Source organism: Hyposmocoma kahamanoa, unplaced genomic scaffold, assembly GCF_003589595.1.
Source record: "Hyposmocoma kahamanoa isolate Upper Pololo Valley unplaced genomic scaffold, ASM358959v1 66, whole genome shotgun sequence".
NCBI lineage: Eukaryota > Metazoa > Arthropoda > Insecta > Lepidoptera > Cosmopterigidae > Hyposmocoma > Hyposmocoma kahamanoa.
The window spans coordinates 15315010-15334952 of NW_020653854.1; the positions used below are offsets into that span (position 1 = coordinate 15315010).

Here is a 19943-nt window from a genome sequence, read left to right on the forward strand (position 1 = left end):
TTTAGGGCATCTACTACGTATGACTCCTGACGTACCACATCCATAACAAGAGAATGCTGGTTGAGATGGGAAAGGGGCTTGCATTGCAGCTGGTTTGGTTTTTATCTCCCTCACAGATTCAGTAGCACTTCGCTGTAACCCTTGAACTCTAATAATTTTGCGGCATTGTTCGATGGTGGTGCCACCCACTCTACAGTATCCTCACCGTGCCTTCTTCCCTGTTTGTGTCTCATTTGGGTTTTGTTGGATATTATTATAACTAGTTGAGTTTGGTTTCTCTTATAATAGCTGCTCTACGCCACGGGCTGCCTGCAACAGGTCATCAAATGAATAGACACTGTCACGGGGCACTTTCTCGCGAATGTTTATTTTGAGTTGACCGTAGATGATGCCTAGTTGATGTCCCTCATTTAGCTTTGGGAGCTACAGCTGCGCGAGTAATGCATGGTTCTCAGCGATGAACGTTCTGTTAACATGTTCGCAGGTTGTCTATAAGCAAATACTTCTTAAAATACAAGGTATCCGGGCTTCTTCGGTGCGAAGGCGCGACGTAAGCGTTTTTCAAACTCCACCCATGTGTCAATGCTATCCTTGATACCCAGCCACCAAGTCGAAGCTTCGCCCTTTAATACAAGCGGTAGCGTTTGAAAAGCAACCTGGTCAGATATTTTCTGCACCTTCTTATAAATGGAAGCAGTAGTAAGAAACTCCTCCACTTTGTCTGGGTTCCTGGCTCCATCCAAGATGAAATTAGCATTCGCAAATGAGGCCGAGCTGGTGGTACCTGCTGTTTGGATGGCTTCCACGGTTACCGATGTTATGGTTAACACCATTTGTTGCAGCTGTTCAGTGGTCATACTAACTGAAGTCATGTTTACGTTGTTTATTGATTTATGTTTCTTCTTTACAGGTGACTTAAGCGTGTTTTTTGCCACAAATGCCTTAGGTGGTCTAGGTAGGTGTTCTAGAATTGTGCTCCAGATTGAGGTTCCTGGTCCTCACATTGGTCGCCAGATACGTAACGGGATCCAGGACGATGTAGCAAGAACTCGTTTCGTCAGGGAAAGAAAAATAACGCGCTTAATAAACAAGTAAGCAGAACTTTATTGGCGGCAGTACACAAAAGGCGTAACGGGAGGTCCGGTAAGTTCTCGTACACAGCCTGTACACAGTAAATACCCAATGTGGTTCAGAGTGAGCCATACACACATTGAATTCCGTATCAACAATACATACTTAGCTTAACTACTTATAGTGCCGAGGGAAAATCTAAACACCGTGTTTTAGAAATAGCTTCAAAGTGGCCATCTAGCGGCGTCATTTGGAACTAACGCTCCGCTACAGCTTGCTTTAGAGTTCCGATTTATTTAAAAAGAAAACTGAAGACTTCTTTGTGAGATCTCTTGGCCGGTCTTCGAATTCTTTCAAATACACCATTTCCAAAGCGGAATGATCTCCCTCCCGACCTGTACGTGTCTGGTATATTTTCTCACTGCGCAATTTTCATAAGAAATGTTTTAACTGGTTCTAGTTTCGGCAAACCTTGGAGGAGGGAAACCTTGTAGTCTAGTTATGAGTGAATATTTCTCTGATTATGACACTTATCAGAAATTCGCTATTTTATGCAAATGCCAATCTTAAGCTGCTAACAGAAGGGCTACGTGTCTGCAATTAATGCAAATATGGACTACTACAGCCGACTGCAAAACTCGATTGTAGTCGATATCAACGATAATTAGACAAAAGCAGGAATTGATAGTCTCTAGAGGATATAATTATAACTTGATTTTTACATCTTACAACTTGATTGTTTCAGCATTGGCAAAAATAGTAACGATTATACTTATTTGACATTTGACCAACATTATGGAAAAACAAAACAATATTGGTGACACTTTTTTCAATGAATTTATTTCGCATTAAAAAAATTAATTAATTAATTTTCACATTAATTATCTTAAAATATTTTTTTTGTAATAACATCTTTGTTTACATTTTTGATCACAAATTCCACCTCAGAATAGGTATAATCGGGGATTACAGGCGCACATTTGTGGACAAACTGAAATATGTTTATTTTTTTAATAAAAAGTCAGCATTTCGAATAATAATTGTTCTAAATACCGAGACCAGCTTTATGTAACTCTGTGGGTCCATTTTAGCGTCGAAGAATACACTGAGCTCCTGAGCTAGGCGTGCGGCGATAACTAGGCACTTACAGTATACAACCATAGATCAATTTAGCGCAGTCCCTCTGGTAGCAGCCTGAGCGGATCCGCCAGGTCAGGGGGTCGGTCGGTTGTAGGGGATCAGAAGGGTATATATACCTCGTATGTTACTATGTTGAGAGTAATAGACGATTTTATTATTATCATTACTATTATTATAAAGATAAAGATAAATTTATTTCAAGATAACTGTATCTAATACAATACAAGTAAAACAAATGTAAATAAAGCTATTATACTATTGAAATAAGCATTACGAAGGGATACGAAGATGTAAATTATACATTCGTCATAGTAAAGCTATACATTGCGATGCCTAAACTAAGTAAATGTGTACCTGTATTTTCGGCATCTATTTGGGAAAATTTCCTTATATTACGGTTTAAAAAGAGATTTTCTATAATTAACAATAAAATTATTAGTAATTATAAATTAATGGTGACATATATAAAAATAATAATGAAACATCATCCAGCAAGCCCTCAGTTTCATTGTAAGTTTTACTCTTAAACCACAATTTGACGGTATTTTTACATTCTATTTTATTCATGGCGAAATAATGCAATGTAGAATTTAATTTAAAGTAAAGGAATGTAGCAAGGAAGCAAAAGAATCTATGCGAGTGTGCTGTGTGGAATTGTGTACGAGATGAAAAGGTATCGACTCGTCTGTGGTTGCTTAAAGCAACGGCAACGGAATCAAATGGAGGAAATAGAAATATAAAATACTAAGACTTATTCAATTAACACATCTATATATTTAAAAATCAAATTCCGTTTCCACATTTAGCCTCAATCAAAATCAGATAAAAATTTTATTACAAAGGAGAGACTGTTTAAAAGCGACTTTCCATTTTTCAAAGCGGATATCTTAAAATTAAATAATGACGTCTCAATTGTTCGAGTGTAAAAATAAAGTTTAATCGGCGATAAGGGAAATTCGTTTGGATTCCCGGGCTTATTAGATTACATTCCAATTTTCATTATCCGTCTAATCCCTTTTAAATGAAACTAAATTAAATTGTTGAATTTGGGTGGACTTACCGTTATAAGAATTGGCATCGCTTAAACGTAAGACAACTTTATGCATAGTAAAACCACAGAATAGAAAATATACTTGGATACACGGACGTGAAAAAAGAGTGGAAATGGTATCAAGCGATATTAGTATGAAAACAAAACCGGTGTCGCCAGAAGCACACATTTCAAAACGTAATTCTACATTAGTACTAAGATAATATGTATAATTTTGATTGGCTATATATTATTCTTAGACTATGGAAACTAAGGGATATGTTACGTTGACATATATAAATCAGACGTTATATGTATGTATATGATGCATTTCGACGTCGAAAACATAAATATGTTATTGTCTTTGTTTATTACGTGCCGTCTTAAGCCAAAATGATAGCATTACATTGGTCTGTGTCAAACACCGGAATCGAAAACACGTAACGTCATCTTAAATGCCAACCGTGTCCATTTTGCAGTGCATGAGGTACATGATACCGTTGTCAAAGGGAAGTACATCAAATGGCAAAACAAACGTTTTTCCAAATGTACTATTGAATTATTCGCATGTATTATAATTAGATTGGACAAACATATTGACAGTGAGAATAACTAGGTATTAATAAAAATGCGACGCTCCAGCATTAAGGGATATATTTTATATGGCTTTAGAAAAAGTGCAAATCAATCGAATGTTACATTGCACAGGCATGTGTTGTTTTTTTGTCTATAAATCACACAATAGCCCAAATATTTCATGTAATTAGACTTATTTAAGTAGTTTATTTATAAATCTTGAAAAATTTTGCTTTTGTTACTTTAGATTGCCTGTTTGTTTTGTATATTTTGATGATTGTTGCTAACGATTATTTTGAGATAGTGTTGAACTTGTAAGCATACATATTATCGATATTCTGTTATTAAAACAATTCACTACGAGGTTTTTATTGTTTTTTTTTTATTATTATTTCAAGTTTTCCTACAAATGAAAAAAGGAAGAAAGAATGGTTGGAAATCATAGGACTGCTGAATATAAACGTTGGATCAAAGACCATCTTCATTTGTTCGCTTCATTTTGAAGAGCCAAATTTTAACAGAATTTTGAATGTAACTAGATTACATGATGAACAATGCTATTCCATCGTTAGGTTTATAGGTAAATAATTTTATGTTCAATTTAGATTAAACAAGACTCATTTACTAGTTATTCTCAGTTGCTGAAAACTAAATTATCCACTCGTTTTTTATTTTTCCTAATGACAACTCTAACTATTAAAAGTGACTATTTTTTTAAAGCCTGCAATACAATGACACGTTAGTCCAACGTTGCCGGGTAAAGGCCAATACCAATGTATAGATAGCCTATTTGCCTTGCCTTGCCATCGTTCGGATTTGATAATAATATACCACTCGAGATTAAATTATTAGACTTGTGTTTGTTTAGGCATACTTTGGTTATAGTAAACTAAAGAAACAAAAAAAAAACAGTTTCAACATTCAAGCCATACATTTGCATGTCGATAATGACTTATCGATAGATTATGGTACAACACTAAAGAAATCCGCCATTTATAACTTTCAAATTTTGGTTATAAGCACGTTGATTCTGTAGTTAGGGCAGCTCCTTTCTTTTATTTTTTTCCATCCTCTAAGATATTATCAAACGAAATTAGACAATAGTAAAAAAGTTTTGGTAAAAACATTACAACATTTGAATCCGATAAAGTTTTATTATTACTTTTACACTAGTCATATAAAGCTAAAAATCCTATGAACATGAACTTCTTGGAACAAAAGCAAAAGTTGATTGATTGAGTTATCTACATATAGGGATGTGAACGCATTTTATTGATATCGACATTATATTTCATAACTAGCGGAATATTGAACTAGGCATTGCTTTATACTTGCTATAATTAGGGTTAACCATGGAGTATATGGAAATGGCATTTAGAGCAATTTCTTCGAGAACTAGCGTAGCTGATTTTTAGGCGCACACATTTGATACCAAATACGCATAAGGTTTTACTACATACAAATATTAATTGTTATTAGCTACGCAGTCGTGCGCGTATACGTAGCTACACGCTACAATCAAATTTTTTACAAATTTTTTATAACATCAAGTGACGGGACGAACAAGTCGTGCGCCTGATGGTAAGCTACACGCCTGTCCATAACAGTTACAGTGCCACTCAGAGGTTTAAGTTGCAAAGATCTGAGGGGCACTACAACTGCGCTCGTCACCCTGAGACATAAGTTGACAAGTCCCATGTGCCTGTAATTTCACCATCATCATTTCTGTCATCATACTTTAATTATCATACTATATTCCATATCCATCCAATCACTGGACGGGTTGAATATTAAAACACACATCATAAAAAATCTTTATTCTCCCTGTTATATTTGTTCAATAATTACCTCTTCCTGAACTGACTGAACATAACAACACCTACAACATCAACGAGCTTGTCAAGAAAATGAAGATACTTATTTCCGAAGGCGGAGAAGCGAATCATTTGTTTCAAGAAAACTTGATGAAAAATAACTGACAATTATGCTTCAAAAATGTTTTCACATTTAGATGTGGTCTATAAAATGCGAAGGCGACTCTGAGTTTCATGTCATATTTTATATTACATGATTAACCAAATTATTTATTTCTTGCGTGAGAATTGTCCCTGCTTTTAGAATTTTTATGTTGTTTTTCATAGGTATATAATCTGATATCATAAAATGCCTTTAGCAAATGGTGTTACATTTAGTAGGTACCCAACTTTATCCGCCTGTTGATTCAGCCCATTTCTCCTTTAAAAAGACTCGGCGAGAAACTAAAAAAAATCAATACAAAAATTGCAAATGTGAATCATGTCTGTGATAAAACTAAGAACTCAAGCGAATGAAACTGACGCATAATAAGCAAGTATATAGGAATCATGTACACGAAGGAAAGAAAATCTCCATTCTCATAACCCTTATAGCACAAAATGACACAATCGTGCGTTTAACTTTGAAAAAATTTAGGTATAAAAGTATTACAAATATAAGTTATAAATACAAGTTTACCGCGTCGGATCGATACCAATCGTTTCGATAATATTCGCTGTGTTACACGCCTGTGCCGAGAGCGACAAGTGTGGGAGTGTACGTGACGGACGGGAGATCGACAAGCAAGATTGTTTTAAATTTCATCATTTCGTGTTTTCTGACCTAACGGTGTATTTTTTTTATTAAGTTTATGTTATATGTCACATAAATAATATTTAAACAGTGAATTATAAGAAATTTTGGTTTTTTTTCAGTCATACAACGATCGTGAGTGTCAGGATGAAAATGACAAGCTTAATTTATTTTTAACTAATTTTTTTTTGTTTTTAGGGACATTAACATGCGATTTGGTCGCACAAATCATCGGAAACCTTGCCAAATCGGAGTTAGGTGAATCTGACCTTGAACATTGAGAACAGGAGACGGAAAGTCATAGTGACTGTTCATTGTCACTTTCTAGCCCCTCTATCAGCTCAGAAGAAATCAAACCTCAACCTGGATTTAATACTCTCATGTAGCCTCGTTGTGGTAGTCATCGCAGTTGTGGTAGGAGGTCGACTATTCGCAGCCGTATATCTAATAAAGTCGTATCTGTATCCAGAAGGTGTCCATCAGCGGAAACTCTCACCAGCCCAGACCAGTCGTTTTTCAGATTTGGAACCCGAATTCTCCACAGTCACTTCTATCATCCAAACTTGGTCGATTTTCTAACGGTACCCGTTCAAGTACCCGTGATGCTCACCAACGTTGTAGTCAGTCATCATCTATTCAAAGCCATACTTCTTTTCGGGAACGGTCATGATCAGAAAGGCGAAGTCGTTCGGCTGACGCACCGTCATCACATAGATAAAGGAAGTGGAGGCAAAAGTCATATGATGATAGGGATCAATTGTGGTAGGTACTGTAGCAAGCTGGCTTGTAATCAAATCAGTTCTAAATACAATATAATTATTGTATTTAGAACTGTCTAAAGAATAAAGTGGGTTTATATTTAGAATTTTATAAAAAATTGAAGGTTGTTGTCAAATGAACATCGAGAGAGTTCTGGACAAATCTTCTGTTGAGTGTGTGCGTTATTATTATTATTATCAAACCGAACGCTCACAGTAAATCTTTAATTATGAACATATTCCTCGTTTCTTATTAAAAAGTACCTCTTGCAACGCTAAAACTACGGCTACGTTCCTATAGTACCCATCTCACCCTAAGACTGGAACTTGCCACCCACCCTTTGATTATTTTCTTGAGTATCTTGACGACAAATCGACGAAAAAATCCCGATTAGTTAGTATTTTGCGTTATTTAATAATAAGTTCATATTTTATTATATTTCATGTGAAACATGTGATAAAATTCAAGTTTCATTAATATAGTTGATTTAGTTGCTTTATAGGTCGCTTTTAATTCAAATTTTTATTAAGTCATAAAAAAACGCTAATGCTTTGGTAAGGTTCATGACGGGATGCCATGATCGTGCGGAGGGTTTTTGCAAAGGTTTTGGGAGAGGGAATTTTTTTGTACTTTTTTTCTTTTTACTAATGGCATAAATGCTTAAAAAATGCAACATCAAAATCAATCACAAAAAATAATTTTCTCGTGCCGAAAATTTTGATTCGATACTCCACGAGCCTACGCGCATGGTAAAATTATCGATACTGTACCTTTCCTGTCTATATTTCCTTTTTCCTGTTATTATATCGTTGTTACTTATCATAAAAATTAAAAAAATAAAATTTAAATTAATTTTTACTAACAACTCCCGCGCTATTGTGAGCGTCGGGACCAAAACATATACTCGTAAGTAATCAAAATTGTTAGATTTTAAATAATTATGTTTACACATTGGTACCGCTATAATAAAACTAAACCAAAACCGGGCTTTTAAATACAGAGTTTCTACTTATCGATAATTTGATTACAACACGCGGACCCACTACCAAGTGGAGTATGTCGCTAGTACAAGTAATTCATTGAGCGTCATTCATATTGTTCTTTTGGCGGCTGCGGCGATGGCTAGCAACCAATATTTATACAGGGTGGAAATTTGTAGTGCCACTTGGAAGGAAAGTACGTTAAATACTGGAGATATAAATTTTTGCTTAAAGGAAACATTCCTCTATTTTTAAAAAGAAATAATACTGCATTCAAAGATTTTCGAAAATTGCTAGCCACACGCGGGAATCGAACCCGCTAAAATCTTTAAAAAAATGCACCCTGTACTTTTATTAAATCAATCGATAGAGTCAATTATGAGGATGAAAACTCTCTTACAAACCATGAAATCTGGAGTTATAAATTTAATGGGTCAAGTTAAAGCACTTTTACTCAAAGGTCCATCAGATTACTTGTTAATTATCGTTGACGTCATTTATACATTAAAATGACGAAGTATTTAGATAAGAAGATTGCAATTTGCACATGTTTGTAATGTATATAATCTTTGGTCAGTGGCATGAGGTAATTTAAATATGGAATGTTTCATTTGAAAATGGATTGTCTTTTGTTATTTCCATTTGATTGTTTTTTTTTACATATCGTTTCTAAGTACTGATAGTTTTCCTGTAAATAAATAAATTTCATATTTGTCTCATCGTAAAAATAGCATATCAGGAACAATTTGATTTAATGGAAACAAAAATGTGAATTTAGCTTTGAAGAGAGATATCGGGATCGACAAGCACCAACTCGATTCGTTCTGAAAAAAAATGGTAAATAATTTAAAAAGTACAGGTAGCTACGAAAAGCGACAGCAAACTCCTCAACAGAACTATTCCGAATTTGATCTTAATGTTTTAACATACTTCGAAGCATTTCCAAAGGCTTCAAGCCTGCTGAGATGCTGCAGAAGATATTGGAACGAACCACACTCACGTACTCCAAGCGCTTAAAAAGTATAAGTATAAATGTTATCGTGACGGCCGGTTGGTGCAAAAATTGCATCCTGGGGATTGTGAGAGACGACTTCAATTTTGTCAAAACATGCTAAGAGAAGTTGGCCGTAACCCGAATTTTTTGAGTAACATTGAATGGTCTGACGAAACCAACTTCAGTAATAACGGCATGTACAACCGTCGCAATAACCATTATTGGTCTCGAGTGAATCCTGTTCGTGTTCATAAAAGTAACAATCAAGTAAGATTCTCTTTCAACGTTTGGTGCGAAATTATGAGAAATATGGTTGTGTTAGTCCACGTGTACGAAGGTCATTTGAACACTGTCAAGTGTCTTGAAATACTGGATCTCTTAAGAAATGAGTTAAATGTTTTATCCGAGAAAGAGCGAAATCGAATAATTCTGAAGCAAGATGGCGCTCCAGCCCTTAACAGCAGAGTCACTATTGCCTACATTAGTAACCATTTTAACACCTGGATTGGTACAAACGGCACAATCAGATGGCCTGCGAGATCACCAGATCTCACCCCTTTAGATTTTTTTTGTGGGGATATGTTAAAAATCTAATTTACCTTAAATCCTATGCGAGTGTAAACGAGTGAAGGTTGAGGTTCAGAATACGATTTGTAAAACAATTCATCACAACACGTTATTAAAAGTTACTCAAAATGACTTCGTTAAAAGATTAAATTTGTGTATCCAAGAAAATGGAGCTCATTTCGAGCAACTAATTAGTTAGATTATAATTTTTTTTTGTTTTATTAAAATACGTTAAGTTTTCATGGTTTTTTTTACATTTAATTAACCAATTTTGTGAGAGAGATTTTATTCTTACAATTAAACTATTGATCGATGCAATAAAAGTGCAGGGTGCACTTTTTTCAGATAAAAGCGGGTTCGATTCCCGGGTGTTGCTAGAAATTTTCAAAAATCTATGAATGCAATTTTATTTCTTTTAAAAAAATAAAGGAATGTTTCCTTTAAGTAAAAATTTCTATCTCCAGCATTGACTTAATCTCCAGTATTTAAAGTACTTTCCCTCTAGGTGGCATTACAAATTTCTACCCGGTATATTGTTATTACCGGGTTGCCACAACATATTGTTTCGAAATATTAATATTGTATTGTTCAAAATATTACGAAATACAGGGTTTCAGTACTTACCCATGAAATAAAATCACTCCCAAATAATTTTTTAACGTTGCCTTCTTACGCGACATGATATAATGGCATATTTCTATTTTTTTTTTCACAAAACAATCTTGTACATTCGAACGATAACTGATGCGCTATTGACACTCATGGGAGCGTCTGCTCATAAGCTAGGTAGCGCGGGCCCCGCCCACTAATCAGTTTATTACTAGTATTTATTTGATCTGTGCTTGGATCAGATCTACTGTGTATAGTAAACAGAACTTTGAATTTTAATCTTATAAACCATAGAATGGAATTTCGAATGGTAAGTGTTCTGTAATACTTAAATATTTTATATTATATACACGTTTTAAGGTTTCATTAAAGAATGTGGTGTAAAAAAGAAAACAACAAACTTTAATCCAGTACAAATAAAGACTAACACGTGACAACACCAAGAACCAGAAAAGTTAAAGCGTTTGATGAGAGTACGTAATACACTTGAACTTTGTAGATTTGGTGAATGCAACCGACTACAGCATATCTGTTAATGAGACGCCAACTGAATGTTAAACAAATTACCCATACACATAATACGTAGATACATGGATAGATAAAATCATAACCTAAACTTTTCACATCATTCATCGTCTTGACTTCGCCAAAATTGCAAATATTCTGTAAAGTTTTCACCCCAAAATATACTGTAATCACCTCAGTTAATACCGTTATAGCATTATAACTAAACAACAAATATTATACTTAAAATATTTTTATAACACACGAAGTAATAAAAACAACGATAAGTGAATCATGATTGTTGATATATTCGCATAAGCTGAAATGTACACATTTACAATTTGTAAGGTAATGGTAAGGAAATTTGAAACCACTAGTGTCAAATGTACCGCCCATAAATGATTATTTCAAAAAAATGTTACTGCTGAATAGAGAGATAAGAAAACAAATGGCATACCTAATAGCGCATATTCAATTCTTATGATGCCAACTGCGGAGACTTTTTTCACGAAAGTTTTATTATCTTTTATCCATTTAACTGGATAGAAGTCGATGTCACAGCGCCTCAGTGTCGGTAATGCCTTGATTGCTCCTAACTTTTTAATTAAATCGCGATAAACCGAAAGAAATCCATTTCAATTATTTCCTTTTGTTTTGCCCACTTTCCAGATGATTCTTATTTAATAGCGTTGGAATTTTCACATGGATATTATGGCAGCGGTTATAACAATTTTAGTAGGTATTAAACTATAGTAAATATGGAGCAGTTTAAGGTTCTAGCTGAAACAATTATAATGCTAAAAAGTAAAAAGCGTTTACCGGCCTGCTGACATAAATCAAAAGAAATCATTTATACTGCATAATAAATCTGATATTTCAGAAGACAGTGGTAATTATTTAGTTAATAAGAGAAATCATTCTCGCTTTATTAAATTGTTGCTTTCCGATATTGCTATACGCTACCTACCCTGTACCTTACTGAAAAGATCAATAAACATAATCCCGTAATAACATTACTATTTTCAACAGTAAACACAGTGTTACCTGTATGTAGGCTTAAAAACTCCAATTTTGTTCCAGAAACCGAAGCGATAAATCAAAACACAGTAACAAAAATGCTGGCACGAGAATCCGTTGCATTCAAAGCAAGAGAGCGATTGGCATACCATTCGATAGCCGTTCGATAGTACTTGAAAAAAATCCAACAGTTTCGTGAATTGTTAAACTGCTTGGCTTCTTATATATGTCGATATTTCCTAACCTAAATTAAACGACATAATTATGAAGTTATTAAAAGTGCCTATATAATACTGAGTAAAGAAGATATGATTATAAGAAATAGGAGTAAACTAATTATAATTTTAAGTGATTTATGAAAAAGCTAACACTGTAGCATAAAGTGCGTACAGCTAATGTACTTTAAACGAACTGAGGCTAATTATAATGTTGAAAAACATTGATTACTTATTAGGTACCTCTACTAGTGTTACTAATAGCGTAGCATAGATGCTAGCGCCACAATTCATGCCTTAGATAAGTTGGTTAGCCGTAGTCATACATTCCAACACACACACTGTTTTAGTATATTCGCATTTCCAGTCTTTTAAACAATAGTGATAATCCAATAGCAATCGCTGATATTCAACTCTTGTTGCTTTGTTTAAGTACAATTAATTTATTAAATATAATATTATCACTATCGAATGATTCAAAATTCAACTCAAGTGAGAACTTTGAAAATACGTTCGCTGAGGCAAACTTCTACAACAACTTAACGCCTACGTCGGTGACTTCTGTGCACCTGCGCGAAACTTACAGATTTAAAATTAGACTTGATTTGCAGTCTTCCTATCCAACTACTACGAAGTGTATAAAAATGGATAGTAATTTTAACATTTACCTAGCAGTTTTTCATAGTAAATGTGAAATTTGATTTGTAATGACAGAATAACGATAAAAGTGTCTTCTACTTGTGATTCTATACAGGAATAAAACTTCATCATCAGGTTCCAATTTTAATACTAGATGTGAACATTTATAAAACTAATACATATGCCACTATTTATGTTTAATAATTTAAAAATATTACTCGCCTAAGTCAAGGGAGTGTAATTAAAATATATCGATGAGAAAAAGAATTAACGAAGCTATGAAAAAGAAATATTTTATTAATAATAATCTGCTTTAATAAGCAGACTGTATTATGAAGAAACTTTTGCAGTAGTTGTCAGCGAGTCCTTCTTGACAAACTTCTGTATAATATTATTTGAACAGCGGGAATCGAAGGAAAACTTGGAGACTCCATTGAACTTATGCTCGCAGTCGAGACGAATTTACATTTAAATGAGAACGATTATTCCCTTGTTTAAAGGAGTTATAATGCATTCTTAATTTTCATATCCACGCAACGCCATTAACATTAATATACAGGCTGTCTACGCAGCTAGCGTCAAAACATTAGGGATATAAACCCCTAGATCATTATTGTTGCGAACCGGTCTTATACCCGCTCGGCACGAGACGCGGGGGAGGACAACACGGCGAACGGCAGCGGCGCAGGGGCACTCGCCTTAGCGACAGCCACCGGCGACGGTCGACCCCTATTCATGTATTATAAACGTGTGATTGAGACGGCGAATATACCAGTCCTATTGTAATACAGTCCACCTTTATTTCACGTTCCTTAGGACCCTAACTTGGTCCTTCGAGCCGGATTCTCACCGTCTTAATTAAAAGTGTGGTCAACGTCATCAACTCATCATCAAGACTCGAAGTTTTACAGTGTGGTCTTCAGCTGCAGAAGATACCTCGAGGAGCCTTCTTCATTATTATCCTGTGGAGTATACTTCGTCAAGCAACCGCACAAGCCCGAGAACTGAAAGTCATTTTGAGGTTGAACGCGCGACGGACTTTGGACCCATCTAGAGTGCGTGTCATCGTGAGGATAATGGAATGAGCTGATCATCTACGATTAATCTAGGAGACGGTTTGGATGTTCATTTGTGAGTTCGTTCCAATTTTCTTTTTATCTTTTCCTTTCTTTAACATTTCTTTAAATTCAAAAACAGCCTTTATTTAGTGAGTGCCTTGTCATTTATGCCTTGCTCGCAACACATCAATCTCTCATCCACATTTTAAATCAATTTTTATTTCATACGCTTAAAGCAAAATTTTGCGTAATTTGAACTACAGGAATTCAAATAACGGTAACTAGTTTACGTAACTCGCTCGCTTCTTATCATCGTCAGCTTACCAGTCCGGTTTGCTTGCACATCTGTTCTTTTGTTCTCCTAACGAGCTAATATCCCGCAGTATTTTATTGCCTTATTGAATAGATTTTATTTATTTTGTTGCACATTACCGCTATATAGCTATGGCTGAAGAAAAGTTGATAGTGACGTGAAACAGTCAATTCAACGTGACTTTTACGTTGATGATTATTTAGGCGGTTCGTCAACTGTTGAAAACACTGTGAAGCTTTGCAAAGGAGTCATAACCACTTTAAAAACCGCCAAATTCAATTTAAGTAAAATTTCAGTCAAATAGTCAAGAAATTCTTCATCAAATTACGCCTTTATTCTGTCAATCAGACGACGTCTTAGATATCTCAAACAGTGACATGCATGCGTCACCAAAAACTTTAGGTTTAAACTGGATCTGCAATTGAGACATCCTATCGTATTCTATAAATATAGAATTTTGTGAAAATGTATCTAAGCGACACATACTTTCAGTCATCAGTCAAATTTTCGACCCACTGGGCCTCGTGGGACCGTGTGTTGTCGAAGCCAAAATGATAATGCAGAGGTTGTGGATCGAACAATGTTCATGGGATGAAGAGGTCTCACAAGAGATGCAACAACTATGGCTGTCATTTGCCAACACGTTACCCCTTCTTAACCGATTACAGGTTCCTCGCTGGATTTTTACAAATGACCCTGTTTTCCATGAAATTCATGTTTTTTCAGACGCATCAGAGCGAGTGTATGGGGCTTACCTCTACATCCGCTCCGTAGATAAGAGTAGAGTAGAGTCAATAAAGCCAACAACAATACCTGGTCTCGAACTACTCGCGGCTCTTCTGGCTGTAACGTTGTGTACCAAAGTATTATCATCTTTATCATCATTTGCAGATTCTGGTGTGACTCAATGATTGTATTAGGGTGGTTATCTACATCACCTACTAATTCTTAAAAGTTTTGTTCGCAACCGTGTGCATGAAATACAGGAGAGCACAGAGAATTATACGTGGAGTTACGTACCGTCGAAGGACAATCCGGCGGATCTTGTTTCTCGATGGCTGAAGGCTGATCTCATCAGCGATTCATCGTTATGGTGATCGGGGCCACCTTATTTATCAAAAAATAAAGCTTTTTGGCCTAAAATGCAGAACGTTAGCGTGAAACAGGATCTACCCGAGTTGATTACTTGTTCTTTCGCGCTTGATAATAATGCTGATAACGCTGACTTAATAACTAACTTAATCAAAAATAAATCTAAATTAACAAACTTACAAAACACGATAGCATATTTACAAAGATTTGTTTACAATTGCCGGCATCCAACAAATAAATTAAATAGACATCTTTCAGTTCATGAACTTCAAAACTCATTAAAATTAATCATACGTAAATCTCAGTCGGAAATGTTCCCTGATGAATATGCTATTTTTAGAGCCGGGAAGGCTCTGCCTAACAAAAACCGATTGATTGCTTTAAGTCCATTTATAGATTCTGATGACATAATTAGGGTTAATGGGAGACTAGACAATTCTCCTTACAGTTACGAAACAAAACACCCAATTTTGTTATGCAGCAAACATCACTTTACGCAAATGCTTTTTCAACAATATCATATTAAATATTTACATGTACCCCCTCAACTTATGTTAGGAAATATAAGACAAACTTATTTGGCCTTAGGTGGCAAAAACCTTTCAAAAAGTATCGTCAATAAATGTGTGCGATGTTTCAGACACAAGGTTGAAACTGTTCAACCTATCATGGGTCAGCTGCCAGTTTCTAGAACGGAGCTAGAGTTCCCATTTTTATATTATAGCGTTGACTACGCTGGGCCAGTATTGGTAACAGACCGAAAGGGTATAGGTTGCAAAGTAATAAAATCTTTTTTGGCAATCTTTATTTGCAATTCGGTTAAAGCCTGTCATATCGAACTCGTTACGGCTCTATGTAGTGAAGCGTACATAGCCGCCTTAAATCGTTTTGTTTCACGTCGCGTCAAGCCTGAAAGCATCACGTCTGACAACGGTACCAATTTCGTTGGTACTTGTAACGAGCTAGCTCAATTCCTCGTACAGTCGGACCTAGAAGGTCGCATTGCTCAAGAAGGCATCGAATTTAAATTCGTGCCGGCTTATACACCCCATTTCAATGGCTTAGCTGAAGAAGCCGTTCGTTCTACAAAACATCACCTTAGACGCTTGTTACAATTAACTCATTTGACCTATGAGGAGATCGCTACATGCCTCATTCAAATAGAGGCTGTACTAAATTCTCGTCCCCTCACCCCTCTTTCCACTGATCCCTTAGATTTTTCCGCTCTCGCTCCTGCTCACTTTTTAATTGGACGCTCACTTATGTCCGTTCCTCAGCCGCAGGTTCCTGATACGAACATCAACCGCATCGAGAGATTCAGACGAGTTGAGCTGCCGAAACAACACTTTTGGAAGCGTTTTTCCTTGGAGTACGTTACATTGCTTCAAGAAAAGTCGAAATGGCGAACTTCATCTAAGGAGCTAAAACTTGACTCTCTTGTTTTCGCCAAAGACAAGGCGTTGCCACCACTACTGTGGTCTTTAGGCCGAGTTACTCAGCTCTACCCTGGCAGTGATGGAGTCACTAGAGTCGCGGAGTTAAAAACTAAGAGAGGCACCATACGTAGAGCCTTTAATAATATTTGCCCTCTTCCAGTTCTTTGAAGTCTTCACGCTTCGACCCGGGGGCATGTTGCGAACCGGTCTTATACCCGCTCGGCACGAGACGCGGGGGAGGACGACACGGCGAGCGTGACGTCACGGCGAGCGGCGCAGGGACACTCGCCTTATCGACAGCCACCGGCGACGGTCGACTCCTATTCATGTATTATAAACGAGTACACGTGTGATTGAGACAGCGAATATACCAGTCCTATTGTAATACAGTCCACTTTTATTTCACGTCTCTTAGGGCCCTAACAATTATTGTAAATACACACTTGATTGAGGGTCTCGGATTTCTTGAGCTAACGTTCGATTCGAGTGGTCTTAGAAAGCTACTCTTCCGAACATATGGCGATAGAGTTCCTCAGGGTTCCGTACTGTCTACAACACTCTTTCTGCTGCATATCAATGATATGTTAATTCCAGGTACCATTGCGTATGCTGATGACAACACAGTAAGAAGATAGGTACTTGACCAATGCAAGGGGCAGTGGAGAGGAAATCCAGTCATGTCGAGAGTCCATGGTCAGCCGTTTGGATTTCAGAGCCAAGGCAGTCTCCGATTGGGGTGTTGCCAATCTTGTCAAATTTAACGCTACCAAAATGCAGGAGTGTCTATTCTCCACAAAACGGAGTCCCTTTGAGCTGACTCCAACTTTTCGTGATATATTCATACCCATAGGCGACTGTCTTCAGCTACTTGGAATTTACCTGTCGTCCAATTTGAATTTCGGCAGATACATTTAATCCATGGCCAAAAATGGGCACACATTTCAAAACGTGACCTTACATTTGTACTAACATAATATAATTTGGATTGGTTATAAATTATCAAACGAAATTAGACAATAATAAAAAAGTTTTGGTAAAAAAATTCAAACTTATTTGAATCCAACAAGATTTTACTGTTACTAGTCATATGAAGCTAAGAATCCTATGAACATCACCTTCTTGGAACAAAAGCAAAAAGTTGACAATCTACAGATAGGGATGTGAACAGATTAAATTGATATCGACATTACGTTTCATAACTAGCGGAATATTGAACTAGGCATTGCTTTATACTTGTTATAATTACGGTTAACCAAGGAGTATATGGAAACGACATTTAAAGCAATTTCTTCGAGAACTAGCATAGCTGACTTTTACGCGCACACATTTGTTACTAAATACGTATAAAGTTTTACTACACACAAATATTAATTGATGTTAGCTACGCAGGCGTGTGCGTATAGTGGTAGCTACACGCTACAATCATAGCATTAATGATTTATTGTACTGTCATCATACTAGATCTCTGATCATACTAGATTTCGAGTCTATCCGATCGCTGTACGGGTTGAATATTAAAACAATCATCATAAAAATCACTTGTTTTTACATTGTGGCGTCATTTTAGAAATTGGTTGTCTACATCACCATGGATTTAACTCGTGAACATTTTCGTAGTACGATTTTCTACAACTTTAAGTGTAAATGAACAGCTCGACGGAGCTTCGCTAGGCTTCAAACTGCTTTTGGCAATGAAACACCAAGCAAAACGACTATTTATAGCTGGTTTGCAGAACTCAAACTCGGTCGTGTGAATCTCAGTGACGAATTTCGTGGTGGTCGCCCGTCCACTACAAAAACATCGATGCTGTGCGCCGTATGATCAAAACAGACAGGCATGTGATGTACCACGAGATTCGGGCATCTTTAGGCATAAACATGAGTCAAATATAATGAATACTACACAAACATTTGGGTGTGAAAAAGCTGTGCTCTCAGTGGATCCCACACAATTGTTCTGAGGCTCAAAAAACGAATCGCGTCACTTGGTGCAATGCCATGCTTACCAGATTCAAGGAAGGGGCGTTAAATTTGGTGTGAAACATAGTAACAGGTGACGAAATATGGATTTATAGTTAAGATACCAAAAAAAAGCAGCAATCGAGCGTACGGATCTTTCGACATGAGCCAAAACCAACCAACGTGGCGCGCGTGCAAAGTGCCTCTAAGCGGATGATTGCTTCTTTTTTAAATACAACTGGACACGTGGCTACTGTTGCTTTGGAGAATCATCGTACCGTGAATAGTGATTGGTACACGACCATTTGTTTGCCGGAAGTTATTGACAAACTCCCTAAAAATAACCGAAAACGCCGTATCATCTTGCACCACGATAATGCCAGTTCTCACACGGTCAGACAGACAAATGAATTTTTAAAGGTGAACAACGTTGACCTTATGAGCCATCTCGCGTACAGTCCCGACCTAGCACCATGTGACTTTTATTTATTTCCAAAGATTAAACTGGTTCTTAATTTTTGGAAATAAATAAAAGTCGCGGCCAACTATCAAAACTCAAAATTGGTTCATTCGTATGGAAAACCGCATTAACGCTAACGGAGAACATTTTGAGAAAAAATAAATTAATTTCTGACCATTTATAGCATTTCTTTGTCATTCATTCCAGAAACTTATAGTGCAGCCCACGTATTTGTTCAACAATTACCTCTTTCTGAACTGACTTAACATAACAACACCTACAGCACCGACGAGCTTGTCAAGAAAATGAAGATACTTATTTCCGAAGGCGAAGAAGCGAATCATTTGTTTCAAGAAAACTTGACGAAATATAACTGACAATGTTTCAAAAATGTTTTCACATTTAGATGAGGTCTATAAATTGCGAAGGCGACCCTGAGTTTCATGTCGTATATTACCCGATTAACCAAATTATTTATTTCTTGCGTGAGAATTGCCCCTGCTTTTAGAATTTTTCTATTGTTTTTCATAGGTATATAATCTGATGTCATAAAATGCCTATAGCATGGCGTTTCATTTAGTAGGTACCCAGCTTTTTCTGCCTGTTGCGTCAGTCCATTTCTAATTTAAAAAGGATCTGGCGGGAAACTAAAAAAATCAAAACAAAATTGCATATATGGATTATGTCTGTGACAAAACTAAGAACGTAATTAATTGAGCGTCATTCGAATTGTTCTTTTGACGGCGGCGATGGCTAGCAATCAATGTATATTATTATAAGCGGGTTGCCACAACATATTCTTGTATTGAAATATTAATATTGTACCTATTGTTCAAAATGTTACGAAATTCGGAGTTTCAGTACTTACTCATGAAATTAAATCACTCCCAAAGTATTTTTTAAACGTGGCCTTCTTA

General features: G+C 36.2%; 3 protein-coding genes across 3 annotated transcripts; 2 read left to right on the forward strand and 1 right to left on the reverse strand.

Annotated features, from left to right (window-relative positions):
* Positions 1–506: 506 nt before the first annotated feature.
* LOC113231922 (activity-regulated cytoskeleton associated protein 1-like) lies at positions 507–872 on the reverse strand. The gene has a single exon (XM_026466464.1). It carries the CDS (start codon positions 870–872, stop codon positions 507–509), a length of 366 nt encoding a protein of 121 aa, XP_026322249.1.
* Positions 873–14630: 13758 nt separating this feature from the next.
* On the forward strand, positions 14631–14990 carry LOC113231923. Its single transcript, XM_026466465.1, has one exon. The coding sequence runs from the start codon at positions 14631–14633 to the stop codon at positions 14988–14990; it is 360 nt and encodes a 119-aa protein (XP_026322250.1).
* An 849-nt stretch (positions 14991–15839) lies between these two features.
* Positions 15840–16775, forward strand: LOC113231924. The gene has a single exon (XM_026466466.1). It carries the CDS (start codon positions 15840–15842, stop codon positions 16773–16775), a length of 936 nt encoding a protein of 311 aa, XP_026322251.1.
* The last annotated feature ends 3168 nt before the right edge of the window (positions 16776–19943 follow it).